The 17,980-nt window shown below is 38.7% G+C and overlaps 1 protein-coding gene across 2 annotated transcripts in view; it reads right to left on the reverse strand.

Annotated features, from left to right (window-relative positions):
* The window catches only part of ST8SIA4 (ST8 alpha-N-acetyl-neuraminide alpha-2,8-sialyltransferase 4), an 84,621-nt gene extending 82,587 nt beyond the window's left edge, over positions 1-2,034 (reverse strand). For both annotated transcript variants that reach the window (XM_039875180.1, XM_039875182.1), the window contains exon 1: positions 1,589-2,034. In XM_039875180.1, the coding sequence (XP_039731114.1) occupies positions 1,589-1,701 (113 nt within the window). In that variant the 5' untranslated portion in view covers positions 1,702-2,034. The remainder of the gene's footprint in view (positions 1-1,588) is intronic.
* Positions 2,035-17,980: the final 15,946 nt, after the last annotated feature.

Consider the following 17,980-nt stretch of genomic DNA (forward strand, 5'->3'; position numbering starts at 1 on the left):
GGGCTGGAACCCTCAGAGTCCTGCAGCAGCTTGGCCGCTTTGTCTGGGCTCAGGCTTGTATTTGGAGCCCATCAGCCTGGATGAGAACAAAGAGCCTCGACCCTTACGCCCCAACCTCCGCCTCTCCCCCACGCGCCGGTTCATCACCTTCCTAAAGATGCCTTTGTCTGCTCGGGAAGCAGAGGTCTGCCAGGGATGTCCACACCCTTGCCCAAAGTCCTTCTTTTCTGACAATTGAGCTAGGCTGTATTTGCAACCCTGTGTAAACGACCTCATACAGTTCGGCATTCCTGTCCCCCTCCCAGACCATTTATAGATTCGTTGATGCATAAAGACCATCCAGTTCATTCCTTATTAGCTTTCTCATTCTTTTCCAGTTTCTTTCGACTGTACTTTTGGCTATCTTAGTTTGTATAAAATAGCAATTCCTTCTGTAAGGATAAGCCTGCCTCTTGCTGACTTAAATGCTCATTACTTAGGGAGGAGCAGGAATATTAAGAAATGGGGAGCAGGAAGTTTGTGTGTGTGTATGTGCGCGCGCGTGCACACACACACGCACACACACACACACACACACACACACACACACGCATACATGTGCGCGCGCGCGCATTTTAGCAGTCCTTATGCCCACCCCCGAGCCCCGGCAAGGGTTCTATGTTCGCTTTAACAAACGTCAAGGAAAATAAAAATCAAACGGGCATCTCCGCCAGTGTGGAGTTTTCGACAGCAGACGGCTCCGGATGAGGGAGCATTTCCGAAGCAGGACTTTGAACACAGTTGACAACCAGGTTCACATCCTCAGAAAACGCTTCCAAGCAATGTAAGCAACACGAAGTTGCAGCCACCTCCTGGGTAAACTTCAAAGACACTGAGGCCAGGGGGAGGGAGGAAGGAAGTGTGGTATTTAGATAACTTACTCGGGGTAGAGAAAGAGTCTGAACTCATCAAGACAAACTAAAAAAAAAAAAAAAAAGGTAGAAATATAGTCTGCGTAAAGCTACAGTCCCCCAGATTCTAAAACTGTAGCCATGATGCCCATGCCTTTTACCCACGGAAGAGTAAATAAGGAAGTATCTGGAGTTTAAGATACCCAAATCTACCCTACGCCAAATAAGAGTAAAGAAACGGTGGAGATACATTTCCTACTTTCTGGGCTTTAACTTCGGCCTTTCAAAAAGCCAGCTTTCTCTAGCATCTCCTGGAGTGATAGGGTAGAGAAAGAAGGAAAGGCAACCAGATGGTCACTAAAGACATCCCGTTTGAGTTCTGCCCACAGATTAAAAGGACAAGGGCACACATTCTTTGTTGACACTTCTGCAGTGACTTCCCCTTTGACGTGCAAGCCCCCGGCGCCAAAACAACTGTCACTACCGCCAAACAGGGGCAAGTTGAACTCTTACTGGGAACACAGCGTAGAGAAGCACACACACCTTAACAACTGCCTTTGTTATTTAATTCATGAAACTAAATCCACACAAGCTCATACGAACACACATACTATCCCAACCCTCTCGCTATCATCTATATTCGCATTTCATTTATGGCTTGACTTTTGTCATATCCTGAAATGAAGCTTTGCATTTACCCGATGAGTTGCGTCTCCTGGTGCTCCTCAGTTCTTGCTATTTCTTTTGTCTTATAAAAGATCAGGAGCAGACTTATCGTGCAGATCGTCCACCTCTTCCTAATGGAGCGCATCTTGGTTCCCCGGGAAAGTCCTGGTTGTCCCAGCTCTCGCACCTTCTCTGGATATAGAAGCTCCGTTTTAGGAAATATAGTCGCGAGGGTGGGGGGCGGAATCTGTAAAATGCGAGGAGAGCGTGGAGCCGGGATCTCAAGAGCGGGTCGCGAGGGTCCTCTGAGGCAGAGCTCCTGTTGGTGCTCAAGCGCTGCCCAGCGCTTTCCCTCTCGGTTCGCGCCAGCTCTGCCGGGTCGCTCCGCGTCGCCAACCTAGGTTTCAGGTTTCTTAGAGGACGAGACACCTTGCATCAGAGGTGGCGGCCGCTTCTGCAGCTGGGTTCGGGGGCGTCACTAGCCCTTCCCTTTTCCTAGCAGGGAAATGATGAGCAAAACCAGCCAATCACCGGACTGAGGAGGCGGAGGCTGCTGTTGCCTTGCGTTGCTGGCGGCTGCTTAGAGAGTAACGTTGCCGGCTTAGAGGAAGCCGGCAAGCTCATAGTCGTGCGCACACACACACACACACACACACACACACAACACTCCTACATTCCGGGGAAAGCTCAGCACTCCAGGAGGAAGTCAGGCACCTCTCCCAGAACACCAAAGCGTCAGCTCCCTGAATTGAGAACCGCCGAGACAGTCTGTCCCCAGTCAGCGTGGGGAGGACACTTCTGTTGCGGGTAGATCAGAGACGCTTCTTGGTAGAGAAATTCTTCAGCTAGAGCGAGGGTGCATTACAAGAAGGGTCGCTCCTTCCAAGCGCTTTTGCTAAACACACACGCGCGCACCACGCATCTGCGCGCCCTCCCAAGTAGAGTGAATGGGTAGAGGGAGGGCGAAGGAGAAGGACGTTTTACATTCCGTGCACAGCTCAATCTGGAAAGTATAAATACATACATGAACTGATTAACCTATCGCCCACTCAGGGTGGGTGGGGGATGACAACCCCGACTCAAAATCCTGAAGGAAACATGTGATGACAGAGGTATCATTAGGCACTTTATGGATGCTTATGTGACTCGTTGCCATTTAAAAACTCCTCACGCAGAAGTCAAGGAAACTCCAATCCCACTTAAACTTTACTGAGGAGAAACAAGATTCTGAGAAAAAGTAGTCACCAAAGACCTTCTTTTTAAATGCAAGCATACTCACGAGAAGAAAAAAAAAAACAAAACAGGAAGGAAGAAAAGAAGGAAGAAAAAAAAAGAAAGAGGACAAACTCTTCTTCAAAAGTCTCAATGATATGCATTTATCCTCTGATTTTCACCTTCTCCTTCCTCCTACTGTTTCTTCACTTCTACTGTATTAGGTAGCAGGAGCATTTTTCCAATCCTGGGTTCCAATCTTTAGTATGAGTACTGCTCTACGGCCCTTTGATCCCCGCCCCAACCCAGAGAGAAACTTGCTGCTGGGGTACGTCTCACGCCTTGGTTTGGCTCTTCACCGCTAGGCTGGTGGGAAAGAATCCAAGGCACGCTTAGCGTGACACAATGCCTGGAAGCCAGGATTTCCACCAGGTACAAGTGCTAGTCCCAAATTCTTCCCCCTCTCGCCCCATTTCTCAATTGAATTCCTAGTTCCTTCAGATTGAGCAGTGGCTCCACCCTTCATCCTTTCTTGGCCCCTGGGATTTACACCCACACAAGCCCGGAAATGGTGAGGCCCACCACCAATTCTTCGCTGGAGGGGTCTAAAAAAGGGAGTTCTGAGTTACTAGTCCCATGACAGCTTAAAATAACGATAACAGCCAGCTTCCTTGCTTAAAAAAAAAAAACAAAAACGAGGTTCCCTCCAATGTTTAATATTCTTCCCCCAAGGTTTAGGAAGTTAAAAACCTCTCATTTCTGGAGTCTTGTATTCACAGCAGGGCGAACTAAGGGGTTGGGTCTAAAATGCTCAAAGGAGCAAGTAATGATGAGCCTTTATTGACACAACAAGTGGCCCACTGGGAGGCTTTCAAGTTTATTGATGTCTAGGCAAATCTCACTTGCTTTAATGCATCTCTATCACACTGACTTCTCAACTTGCAGAAAGTGCAAGAACAAAACAGCTTATTTAAGTTAAAAAGGAACCTGGACAGGGAAGAGGTGGGCAATGCATGGCTAGGATGCTAAATTCTCCAGGTTATCTTTTGATTTTTATATAATAAACACATATATTTGGGGTTTTAAATAAAACACCACTTGTTGATGGTGATGCAGTGATATGCATCACTTAATTAAATTTAACCAGCATTTCTTGAGCAATTACTATGGGTCAGGCAATTTGTGAGGGCATAGAAAGACAGCGGTGAATAAAGTATAGCATCTAACCAGACTCAAAGTTCACTCAATGGGAGAGAGGGGATAGGTTGTAAGAGAAATGGCTGTGATATGGCACCACAAACTAACAGCAGCATCTGAAGCATCTACCTGGATCTGGGGTAAATTACTGGGAAGAAACAGAGAAAGTGCTTAAGTCTTTGGGAGCAAGGAAGCTGAACTTCCTGAACTGGGGTTTGCAAAGCTATGGACAGGCAGGCAGAGGCAGGACAGAACATCGCAAGCAGAGGACGTGTGACTTCAGAGAGGAATAAAACGGTGGTGCTTTGGGGAACTTTGAAGTAGTTCAAGTACTATTATAACAGGAAATGAGAAATAAGAGTAATGGGACAAAAGTTTCAGGGTGATCTAATACGCTACAGTTCGACAATGTCAAACTGTCTCTTCTAATGGGAAAGTTGGCATAAGAAAATCTGCAAGAGGAAAGTGGGTTTAATTCCCATATAAAGCTTTAAGTTAAATTAGGGGAAACTGTTCATCTGGCCTAAACAGAACAGAACAAACCCACCAACAGCAAAATGAAAGCACACTAAGATCTAGTTATGGAAACACATAAGATATTTTAACACCTAAAAGGGAAGAAGTGAACTTCCCAATTGTATAATGCGGCAGTTTCTAAATTCATTAAGCATAACACCTTTTATATTGAGGTGAACACTTCTAAACGACTGATAATAGTTTAGTGACACTCAAGAGATTCCCCGTCTCAAAGTTGAACAAGTTAGTGTTTAGAGTGTATTTTAGTGTCATCTGTTTAATATTTTTAGATCCATAACAATTTGCCAAGTTAATAAAAAACATACAGGCCAACACTTGAGCCAAATCGAGGACCGTCTGGTTCTTCTCAATATGCAATTAGGTACAAGAACAATAAATATAAATATTGGGTAAGAAGTCTTATCCACACAAGGGTCCTTTGGACTCATTGCCTTTCATTAGAATGTCGTTTTGATGATCCTGAGAAATTGAAGTTGTTCCTAAATTTCCATTCTATCTTTGGATTGTAAGTTCTTCAATAAAGAGAACACCTTTGTCTTTATTCGGCATAATTCTGCAGTTACACGGTACCCTGCAAATAAATAATGCAAGTAATGGCAGCTGCTTTTAAAATGCTACTTTATCTTTAATTTAATGTAAATCATATTTTAATTGCTGGCTATGCCCTCAACTTTAGCTAGAGATATATGGATAGACAGTTGGAGTCTTAGTGGGTTTTTTAATGGTCCACGACAATTTTTAATAGACTATTTTTTAGAGCAGAGACTTCCCATGAACTCACACCTCCAAACATCCACAGCCTCCCTCACAATCAACATCCCATGCCAGAATAGTACATTTGTTATAATCAATGAAACTGCCTTGACATATCATTGTCACCCACAGTCACTCTTGATATGGTATATTCTATGAGCTCTGACAGATGTGTAATGACATATATACACCATTATAGTGTCATAAGGAGTAGTTTTTGTTAATGACCTTACAATATAGTGAGAATTATTCATGCAAAGCCTTTTACCTATGAACCAATGATCAGAAAAAAAAAAAAAGAAGCATAGTAATGAGAATATTCAACTAGTCAGCTCACTCTTTTTTTTTGTACAAAATAACTAGTTTTTAAAAAATTCATTCTAAATTAATTCATTTTGCCATGTAAATATCATAAAAGCTTCACTGATTTTTTTTTTCTGCATGTATATTTGTAGTATTTCTGTTACTTTCAGGGTTTTTTTTTTTTTTTCCATAATAAGTAAACTAATGAGCTTACAACAGAAGGATGATTTGACTCTAGGTACAATATACAATTATAAATCTAGTATAATTTATGAAACAACAGGAAAAGCCCCATTGTTGCCATTCTCAGTTCTTCCCCTTACCTAATCCATGCCACTTACATTATTGTTTACATTTATTACTTGACCTCTATTTAAACATGAATGTCTTTAGAAGAAACAATTTTTATGCACTGAGTCAAATATTCTTCAATTTGTAATATCCATTTGAAATGTATGAGACGTCTTTTAACTACTGCTAGTCAAATATACTCCAATTTTGAATGGAGACTTCAACTGCTTGTAGTTTGCATTTTAATTGTTTATAATCCTTATCTTCTTTAGTCCTGTAATCCCAGGTCTTATTTCCTGCTCCAGAGACCCCTGAAATAAACAGATATACTCTCCCTCACATGTTTTGGGAAGTCCTAGATGTCCTACCTTATTGCCTGCCTAGTGATATTTTTCTCTGTGTTTTGCTTTTGCTGTGTTTCCATGCTCAGTGGTGATGGGATGAATAATCTGCTAGAAAGAGAGTAACCATTAGGCTAATTATTACTCCAAACTGCTCTCCTATCAAATAGTGGTCACTTACAAGGCAATTTTCTGTGTCACTATCTAGGGAGTTTATTCTTTAGGGCTGTAATTTTTTAATTTTAATGTATTGAAATTTTTATAATGTCAGCTTTTATTGAGCAAATAACTAAATAAAGCCCGTATAAACCAAAGTTTTGAATGCCATGTCTAGAGATGCCTAATCTGTCAGCAGGAGAAAGTTGCTGTGGGAAAATGAATCAATAAATACTTATTGGAGGGAGCCTGTGGGAATAAAGGAAAAATAATGAGTCTAATTCGCATATGACCTGTGCTTCATAATATAAATAATTGATTTGTCTTTTGCATTACCACAATCATATTTCTCCACATTCCACCAGAAAACTTTATGTAAATACCTATGGCTAACATAGGTACTGTGGCTAAACACATACTCGCAAAGTCACAACTTATGTAAATTATGAGTTTATATTGTTACAATTGTGCTCCTATTATTAGGAAAACAAAGAAATACATTTTAAAATTCTATTGGGAAGATCTAAAATAACTGGGGATTTTAAATGCTCTTGTGTGAACTAAATGCAGAACTATTTATCTTTTGACCACATGTGTTAGATGTGGTCTAACAGAGCTCATAGAATATACCATATCAAGAGTGACTGTGGGTGACAATGATATGTCAAGGCAGTTTCATTGATTATAATATTTGACTAACATGAGAAGAAAGTAGATTGGGTTTGCCCACTTATAATCTTTTTTACACAGGAGTAAATTTATAGGGAATTCTCAGGAGTGAATGAATTATTACAATATTTCTGATGTGTAGAATTCCAATGGAGACTAACTTAGAACCTATGAAAATTTTGGATGTGTGTCCTTGGTGTTACAGATAACCAGTCACATCTGTTGAGGTGAGTAGGAGTGTTTGGGCTATTGATGATTCTTGCTTATGAATGTTAAGATCTCTTTGAAGATGAAGTCACATATAGCAAGTATAGAAAGTAGGCTTATATCATCAGTTCTCTGATGACAAATGGTAGACCAGGTGCAAAAAGACACTTCAAAGTACCAGTTGAGTCAAGTACTCACTCAATCCCATAGTATAGCTATTCACAACTTATAGTCCAGAAGTTAAAGATGAGACTAGAATTCCACAGGAGACTTTGGAAACCATGTACTATCGCCTTTTCACTGTACAGATTGAAAAATGAAATGAAGAGTTATCTAGTGATTTGCATATGGTATTCATTCATTTATTCATTAATATTTCTTGAGCCAAAAAATATTTCTTGTATACATACTGTTTGCCAGACAATATACTTGGTACTAAAGATTCAGCAGAGTAGAAAATAAACAAATGTCCTCCTCTTGAGGAGTTTAGTTTCCAGATATAGAAATATATCAAATAAAAAAATTGAAATAATTACATATTGTGATTAGTGCTGTGAAGGACTCAACAGGAGGTGATAAAGGAATTCTTTGAATAAGATGGTCAGGGAAGAGCCCTCCGAAGAGGTGACATCTGAAGCAAGACTTGCAGAATAAGAGGGAGCTAGCAATGCACAGAACTGGACAAGAGCATTATAAGCTGAGAGAATGGCAAGTGTAAAACAAAGGACATAAAGTAAAAGACGGCTAGGCAAAAATGTCAGGAAGTAAAGAATACAGTGAAAGTCATTATATTGTGCATAATCAATTAAGCAAACTAGAGGACCACATAAGAAGATATTTGTTGAAAGCAAATTTCTAAAATATTTATACCAAAGCCTAGGAAAGCAAAATTATTTAGGACACGTAATATTATTTTTAGGCAGTGCTACTTGTCTATTTGAGGCTTGAGCTTGTGAATTAAAACAGAGACTTGTCAGCATGATTATATAAGTATTTCCATTTGAGTTGAATTATAGAGGTTTTAGACACAGAATGTATATGCTTGAGTTCAATCAAGGTTGAGGTTTTTTCAGACAAGTATGGGAGAGGGAAAGAAAACAAAGTTGAAAGTGATTTAAAAACTCATGAAAATAATGATGAACCACCTAATCTAAAATGGTAAATAGAGGAGTGAAAACAGAAGGGGACACATATATACAACCAAATAGGAAGAATTCTCAATATAATGAAGCAATTTTAAGGGGCTATCAGAGAAAGTAAGTTGAAAAGGTGATAAATGGTACATAGAGAATGAAATACTTATAATTTGGATTTCAGAGCAAAATAAGTTAATGGTGGTACAAAATACAAAATTTCTATGGGAATTGGAGACTAATGAAAGACTAAATTGAAGTGAAACCGAATTTTGTTAGATTTGAGAAAGACAAGGAATGCAAAGAGACTGGAGTTTTGGAATGGCATTGTACGCATGATTAGTTGAAGTCACTAAGCATCATGGACAGAAGTAAGTATGCATTATGTGAGTTGAGCAGGACTTTAATTACTGGGAATGAATAGGTGGTCTACAAATGACAGCATAAGGGATGACAGATGGAGATACCATTGATGGCATAAGATCCAAAGGAGATGGAGAGATGTTTTGTATATGTAATGGGAACCAAAAAGGATATCTTTCTTGTTCCTGATCATTACTTACATGACTTGTCAAGGAAAAACAGCCCTTAATTTACAAGGGCTTACTGGAGAAGCAGAGATCTTTCCTCAAATGCTCAGAAGTGATCGATCATTTGAGAAGATTAGTTAACTTAATCTTAAGTTATTATAACCAAAAGACAAAGAAATTATGTGTTTTAGCAACTGTGGATTGCAGATGACTTCTTACTTAAAATTTTTAATTCTGTATTTATGTGAATTTGAAATAATTTTAATCTTATTTTTACTTTTGTTTAAACAGTGTTTTTATCACTCGTATTTGACACGTCATCTAAAATGGGTTCAAATCTGCAGTTTGAATTTGCTGTAAGATATTTTGTTTTGATTATTTCCTAATCCAGCAAATGAATATCATTAGCTTTATTAATTAAAAACAACCCCGCAAATCACAGTGGCTTGCAACAAAACACATTTACCTTTTGTTCGTGATAGATGTCAGTGGCTGTGGGTCAGCTTCAGTGAGTCTTCTCTATACGTCTTTCACATTCTTCTGGAATTCCAGATTCCAGACTCCAGAAGTGGGCCTTATTTGGGCCACTCAGAAACAGCTGGCAGAAACTCTTGACGCCTCCTAAAGTTTTCTTTTTTCAGATTTTTCTGTACGTTTCCTCACATTTTTTTGGCTAAAGCTTGTATTGTGGCCAAGCCCCAAATCAATGAGACAGTAATGTAGCACCAACTTCAGAGGGCTCTTTATGCCTCATGTTCATGAGTGAGACTGCGTGAAGCCTTTACTAGGAAGAGAAGAGAGCAAAATTTTAATGGCAAAAATAAGATCTACCACTGGAAAGTAGCACTGGTACCTCACACAAGATATAAAGTTATAGTAGATCAATGACTAAGAGATTCATACTCAGGAGATAAATCCACACTGTGCAGACAGACAGGTATCTGCTATGGCTAGAAATCTTCAGGGTCCAAAGGGGTAGGAGATTTAAAGACAGCATAAATGTCAAGAATACTTCTCTAAAAATCACAGAAACTAAAAACAGGTGAAGTGATGGGAAAAGTGCTGGTAGAAGAGAAAGGTTAGCTAGTCCATGTTCCTAAAGCCTTCACAAAGTAACAATTCTTCTATGGTAATTTTTCATGATCCAGTGTCTGGCCACCAAATTTACTGGCTCAGACATATGATTTTATCATTACTTCATAAGTGCTCCATGTGTAAAAAGGCAGACTCACATTATGAAGCTTTTGAAGCTAATAGCTTGTTTTATTCATCTCAGCATAAGGATGGCTTATTCTAGAGAACTGTAAATACCTATCAAATACTCTATTGTGCCAGAACTCTCCTTTTAATTATGACCTCAATTATGACCACTATGCTTCATTGCAAGTAAAGTACTCCAAGTGTCCAGCAGAGATTGCTAGAGACAGTGACTTTATGTTGGATCAAAACTCCAGCTTCAATTCCTCATTCCTAATACTATATTAGAAAGTTCCAGGCTTTCTTGGATTTATATACACATGTTCGGATTATCCTCTTGTTCAATTAAGGCTAGGGTGCTTGACTGAACTAAAGTTATTTGGCATGTTAACACAGGCATACCTCGTTTTATTACACTTCAAAGATGTTGTGTTTTTCACAGATTGAAGGCAAGACCCTCCCCAATAAAAAGATTATGACCTTCTTTATAGTGATACTCACTTGATTGCAGTGGTCTGGAACTGAATCCGCAATCTCCCCAAGGTATACCTGTATAGTCAATAAAGATTTCATATTTTCCTTGCGTGTATATTATTTGGTACAAGAAACACACTCTGAGATGAAGACTTGAATGTAGAAAATTTTCAGTGACGCCGATATCAATATTTGTGTTGGAGTGATAAATTTGGGCAGAGAGAAGGTGAACTGTGACTCAATCTTAACAAAGGCCTCATTCTATCCGTTAAAGAGCTCTGAATTTGGGAAGGACAATCAGTGTCACCCAGCCTTAAGGCAAAGAGATAAGGCCTAAATATCTTTTTACTGACCAGTGGTAATGAGATGTGAGTTGCCAGAATAGAGCAAGGCAGCTCTTGTTAACTAAAGGCAATGCATAGAGAAGGACTCAGCTGAGAATCATTATCTATCAACAGTTCTGAAGTGGGGTCTCTGGCTTGTGTGCCACAATAGCCATGGCAGAACACCCCTTGTACTATTCTAATCCACTCTGCCCTGTAGCAAATCTCGAACATATTTTATATGATTCTTGCTGGACTCTTATTCAAGAGAAACTTCAAAAAGGAAAGACAGTGAGATGAATTATCATGTCTGCAAAAGCAGTTGGTCTTAAAACTAAAGCTCTACCATGTAGAAGATTTTTTTATCACTGTTACCTTTCAGGGCTACTCCTGAGAGGGATTGTAGTCCAGCAGCAGATTAAGCTCAACTTCTTTCCTCCTCCATCAGCTACACAAAACAAGCAGCTATATGGTCACAAATATAGACAGAGGAAATGGTGCTGGCTGGTACAAGGGTTGTGGGTGTAATGAAGCTCTAGACCACTTGTTCCTACTCCGTACATGTTCCATCTGGCCCTGCGCATTCCTGATCTTATATGTACTATTTCCATGTTACAATGTATAGCTACTAAGCATGCCTTGCTTATGACTTGAAGGATCTGACAGAACTAAGCTCACGATTGGCTGTTCGGATTGAATGGTAATTTAACTTCCCACGGTTAAGTACTCCTTCTATATATACCAGGGCCTAGTAACGTGCCTCCCTCCCTCCGTTTTTTTCTCAGTGGGATCTAGGCATGAAAACTGGTTGAAACTCAGAAAGCTGGACCAGGAATCATGACATTTTATTGAAGTGGCTGCCCTCAGCCTCTGATCATTGATATTTAATTTTTTTTGATTGTGCATATGGCGGAATATCTTTGTCAGCTGCTCATACTAAGATGATATGTTCTATTAACCACTTCCATAACTCTCTGAGTAGGTGCCTATGACAGTCACTGTAATTTTGCCACTCATTATAACGTTGCACCCACTTTGCTTCTGATGGTTAGATGCTGCCTTTGGCCTCTATATTTTCAAGATTCTATCATCCTTCATACAATCAGAGAACACAATTCTATACAGCCTTGATTACCATGAGCCCTACCAATAGAGGACAGCTACAAGTGAATTAAAGGTGATGGTGTTTCCCTTACCAGTGCATTACTATTGCTTTGTTAAATGGGGCACCTTCCAGGCTCTCTCAGAACATGGTTAACTGGTGGGTTTTGTGGCCTTACTCATACATCTAGTAGATTGAGAACTTCTGTGAATTTTTTAAATTCCCTTTTTCCATGTTTGCCATGGCATTTTGACATTTCCGCTTTACTTATTATAGGCTATCACTTTCTCCATGCTTATAATGACCATCTGAACAATGTATCAGCACTGTTTTCTGAGGTCTTTGTCAAGGTGTGGAATCTTTTACCTTAGGATAGTTCTCTCCCTTATTAATAAACTAGGGAGTCCTTATCCAATCGCATGTTCTACTTTTTTTGATACAAGACCCTCGGGATGTAATCCTAGTCATATTCTTCCAAATCCTCTTAGTGTATATTGACTAGATCATGAAGAACCAAACTAGAAATTTATTGAGAGGTGACCTCAGGAGCTCTTGGGGGTATAGTCTGTTATCTTCCTTAGTATGCCTAGTACTTCCCCAGCTTGAGGGATAACTGGACACTACAGCCTGGTGCCGAGGGGTGCTCATGATGCCTTGTGAGGCAGAGCTCACTGCTTTGTTTTCAAGCAGTGAAGGCATGCTTGCCTTAGTAAGAAGGAGTGGGCCTCTTCTTCAATCCCGGAGGATTCAAGATATAGGGAGTTAATGTTTGTGAATTAATCAACCTAAATGTCCCCAACTCAAGCCTCAGAATCTCACTCTTTACGACCAGAGATCTATCACTGGCAGTCTTTGTTGTAAAGACTGACAATTCAACGTTCTCTGGAAGGCTCTCTGCTATTATAATTAATTCCTTCCTCTTTGCCAGCTGGCTGGCAGGGCATCCAGCTTCAATATCCCATATTAAAACCTATTTAAACTACTGAGAACACTAATTGTTTTAAATCAGGATGTCTGGAAAGCAGACTCTGAGATGTAGATTTGCATGTGTGAAGTGCTTTCGGTAGTAACAAATACGACATTTGTAGGAGTAAAGGCAGAAGAAATGGACAAAGAGAAAAGCTGAATTTCAGTGCAGTTACATGATGAACTCATATAGTGTCTTGGGAAGCACTGGAGTTTGGACGGCCCTTAGGAGTTGTCTTGCATTCAGAAAAGAGGCCATGACTTTACATTCCTATATTTACAATGGGTAGGTTTCTACTTTGGATGAGACATGACCTGCATATAGATGCTCTCTTCATCTAATGTAAATTTCTAGGAAGGACTCAGCTGCTGGAATTCCCAAAAGGTGGGGGAATGAGTGTCTCAGTCCTGTAGGGGGAGTCTGGGTGGCATATTCTATTAACCACTACAGAGTGATTAAGATTGACACTGTTGGTTAGTCACACCTTGATTTTGCACTCATTAGGATTTTAGGAAATTTTTTACTTCCTGTTTCTATTATAACTAGAAGTATGAAGTAAATTTCCAGTTTCATTAGGTTTATTCTGTATTGTCATCAATGATGCACGTGATGGCTATTTTAAGAGATACATGCTGGAATGTTGTTATTTAACATTTCCATGAAAATTATAACTTTTTTTTTTTTCAAGAAACTCAGGATTTTATAGCAAAAAGACAGCTTATTTCTGACACCTCTTACAAAGGCTAACTTCACAAAGCCCAATATCTCTGTAGGCTTTAGAAAAAAATAGGCTATTTAATCAATTTGTATAGGCATCAAGAAAAATAGAAAGAAGAGAAAACCAAATAAATACCACCTGCCGTTTTAAGAGAATTTTGTTTTAAAGCAGCCCATTGTTAATTTTGGAGATTCTTCACAATATTTAACTTTCAGTTCACCTTTAATGTCACCGAGATTTATTGTCTAAATGAAACAATCAAAATAAGAGACATTCATGTAAGTGGAGAGCACCTCCGCTCTACTTTCTCTTTGCAGTAGGATAATAAAGCTCGGGTCCATTGATTCAGGCATCACTGTATAAGAGCATCCCATGGCTCATAGCACAAAATCCCAAAGATGATATGTGCAGAATCATACTCCAATATGATATTAAAAACCCCATAGTAAGGTAATGTATAACATTATGGTTTGAAGAAAGACTATTTTTGTGTGTGTGTGTGAGAGATTGTACATTCAAACATATTGAATGCTCAATGTGGCATTTATTTAGATGGGCAATGAAAGATTCATATAAACGTTCATGAATAATCACACAGTTGCACATAATGTTCAGCAACACGTACCTAAATGTTTCATATTGTCATGGGATAGATTCAAATACAAAGCCTGAAAGTGCACATTTAAATGTATGATTAATGAAAATAGACCTAGTTGATATTCTAGCATCATCTACTCACTGTAATGTTTACATAGGTCTTTGTATTGTTTCCAGATATAAAAATATGAGAGCTGTATGAATATTTTATGGGTTATTCTGAAATAATTAAGAGTCATTTTATTATTTTTTCATAGATTAAAGAGAGTTTTTGAATGAATGTTAAACTTTGTAAAAATGGAGGTGGCTCCATTATCTTTGAGTACTTGGAATAGTGCTGTTTTTGACATAAAAGGCACAAAATTCTGCTTCTTTATTCTCTGTTTCACTCAGTGTGATTACATAGCTGACCCAAAATATTCCTAATCCCTGGTGAAAAAATTTAGTTTTAAGGGTGAAGATAAGGCTCAAAGGAGCATAGAAATGTCACATATTCGAAGTATCCTGGGAGAAGAAAAAGAAAGAAAATAGGGTAGGTGGGGAGAATTCCTCACAAATAAGTCAAAAACGCACTAATTCCTTGGCTCTAGCCTGAGGTCCAATAAAAGAGGTTCAAAAAAATTCAATCTAATTCCTGTGGATTGGGAGGCAGAACAAGAACTCTAACAAAGTCTAATTATTTAATAATTGTTGTGAATAATATTGCTTTCTCTTTAGGAATGTTTACACCAAAAGCTAAGGTTGAAAAATCTCTTACCCCTTGTGTGATTAAAACTGATAATTAACTACCACACTAATTGTAGGGTTTTCACATATGATCCTTGAAGTCTCTGAAAACATTAGTGCTCATGAGTCTTCACAGCTGTCCTTATGTGCTACTGGCATGTAAAGACTTTAGCACAACAGACACTCTAGAGATTTAATAATAGAATACAAAAAAAGTGCCGTTTTACTTTATCTCAAATTCTTTAGTGTTTCAGGTTCTAATGCATTTTCTACAACCTCTATCTCCTCCTCCTCACATCTCTTCTCCATTACATTCTATAAACTAAGCACGACTTCATTAGTTTATCAAACACATTCATTGTAAGTTGTTTATCTTTTTGTCAGTATTTTAATAAGGCCTAAGGGATTAATGTAAACGCTGTTGTAATGGTTAATTTCATGTGTCAACTTGGAAGGTGTTTTCGGATGAGACTAACATTTAAATTGGTGAATTTAGGGTAAATCAGATTGCCTTCCATAATGTCAGTAGGTCTCATCGAATCAGTTCAAGACCTTAATAGAACAAAAAGATCAGCCTCCCTGAGCAGGAGGGAATTCTTTAGCAGACTGCCTTTGGATATCATCTGCACCACTGGCTCTCCTGTGTCTTGAGCCTAATGGTCCACACTGCAGATTTTGGACTTGCCAGCTTCTATAATTCCTTATAATAAATACAGTCTCTCTCTCTCTCTCTCTCCTCTCTCTCTCTCTCTCTCTCTCTCTCTTTCTCTTTCCATATAGATATAAATATAGATATAGATACAGGTAGAGATATTGAGATATAGATATAGACAGGTAAATATAGATATATATATAGATAGATATACGTATATAGATAAATGGATAGATAGAGGCATAGATTTCTATATAGATATAGATACCGATATCTATTATATGTGATCTGTTTCTCTGGAAACCCCTGAGAAAACTTGGATATTCAAATCAGACAAAAGTATGTTTCAGAAATTTAATCATGATCACATTGTTAGCATCTCTCCATGGTTGTATCTAGGTCCTTAAATTCTCTCTGCTTCGATAACAGAGCTTGCTTTATGGCGAGATTATATCACTAATTACACTGCCAGAGCAGGTTTATGATTATACACCAGCATTCTCTCTCAAGAAAGGGACAATAAAAGTAGTTATTTAATATTTAAAAACACAAAATACAGCAAAAGAAAATGGAAAAAGAAGAAAGAGAAAATTAAAAATGACTAAAAATATTAATATCAACTGTTTTAGGAAAAAAATGACAATATGTAGATGTAGAATAGTCAGATAAGGCAAAAACACCTAAAGTCACTGTTAAAACAACTTTTATTTTAAATGTTCCTGCTTAACACCTTTCTACCTAAGATATGCAATGGAATTTTAAACTTTTAAATTTTTTTCTACATAATTGTGATTTTAATTTTCCAAACAAGCAACATATAAACTTACTATATAACAGCAATTTTTTGCTATAGCAACCGTCCTTAAGGTTACTTCAAAAGTAGGGGGAAAATATGTGCCTAGGTAGAGAGTTTTTGATAAAAAAGATGTTCATAAAAACTCCATAGAAGACTTATACTTCTGGGTAAGGTCTTACTTCCATGGCTAAACAACTAGAAAATTAGAAAAAACATATGTTTTCAGATACTGAACAACAGTCAACACAGGACTATTAGTTGAGAGAAACAGAAGGGGTAAATGCTCTCAATCACTCTAGCTTTCTGCTTACAAGCAATTTCTAAATCCTGGAGCAGGGAGACCCAACTCAAAAGAACTGTGATATACGTTTGATTTGAGGAGTTTGCAGTGTGAGTTGAGATGGCTAACATCACTAGAAGCAGATAACCAGTGAAGAGGGCATTACAGAGAGTCAGAGCTCTGAAAATGTGCATAAGGATCCTCTGGAGTCCTTGGTGGAATATCAACCTGCATGTATAGAGTGCACTCCATGAGTGGAGACAAAGAATTTCAGAGAAATTGCCAAGTACTCGTATGCCAAACAATTGCTGTATGTTAAACAGGGCTATGGATCCTTCCAAAACCCAGCAACCAAAGTGAAGAAGCCTCATTAAATATATGGGACATTTAGTAGAGATACAAGAAAGGCCATACTTTAGTAATTGGGCTGAACTCCTTTTATAGAATACGTTACTCAAGACCAGGGGTCCGCAAACTAAGGACCGAATTTTACCTACTGCCTGATTCAGGATATAAAGTTCTACTGGAACATAGCTCTTCCCATTCATTTACATATGATTTGTGGAGGTTTTTGTGTTACAACAACAGAGTTGATTAATTGATATAGAGACCACATGGCCTGCAAAGCTTAAGATAGATACTGGCTGCCCTTTCATAGAAAGTGTGCTGATTCTTCCTCTAGACTCACCCTGATCAAAAGAATTTTCATGCAACTCAACGGCCTGTCAGAACCAAGTCCAACACTGTTAAAAGTCAGACAATAAAATTCAGTAACTAACAATTTAAAATTTATAATGCCTGCCGTCCAATTAAAAAACTTTTCAGGTTTTGACCAAGATGACAATGTAGGAAGTTCCTGCACTCCCTACTCCCGGGGACACATGGGTAAATGAGAAAATACTCACATCAAAACAGGTTAGAAAAGATTGAGACTCCATCTTTCCACAAGTCCCATCCAGGCGCCATACAATTGGGAAGGAACTTCCAGCTCCCAGCTTTACTGAGGCTTGCACTAAGAGACCTACCAAGCTATAGCAAACAAATGAACAGTTATTAGTGAGCACACTGGCACTTCTCTGGCTATGGCTATGCCCTTCAAGGCTCATTGTAGAGAGTGCAGGCAAAATCACCCATTTTCCAGTCTTTCTCTGAAAGGGGTCCATCTGCTTGCTTTGGAAGCACTGCTTGAGAGTTGGGTTTCTAATTTAGCACACATCTAGAGAGATACCATTCTGTTCTTATTTTTATCTTTAGATTTCAGAG

Source organism: Pteropus medius, unplaced genomic scaffold, assembly GCF_902729225.1.
Source record: "Pteropus medius unplaced genomic scaffold, Ma_sr-lr_union100, whole genome shotgun sequence".
NCBI lineage: Eukaryota > Metazoa > Chordata > Mammalia > Chiroptera > Pteropodidae > Pteropus > Pteropus medius.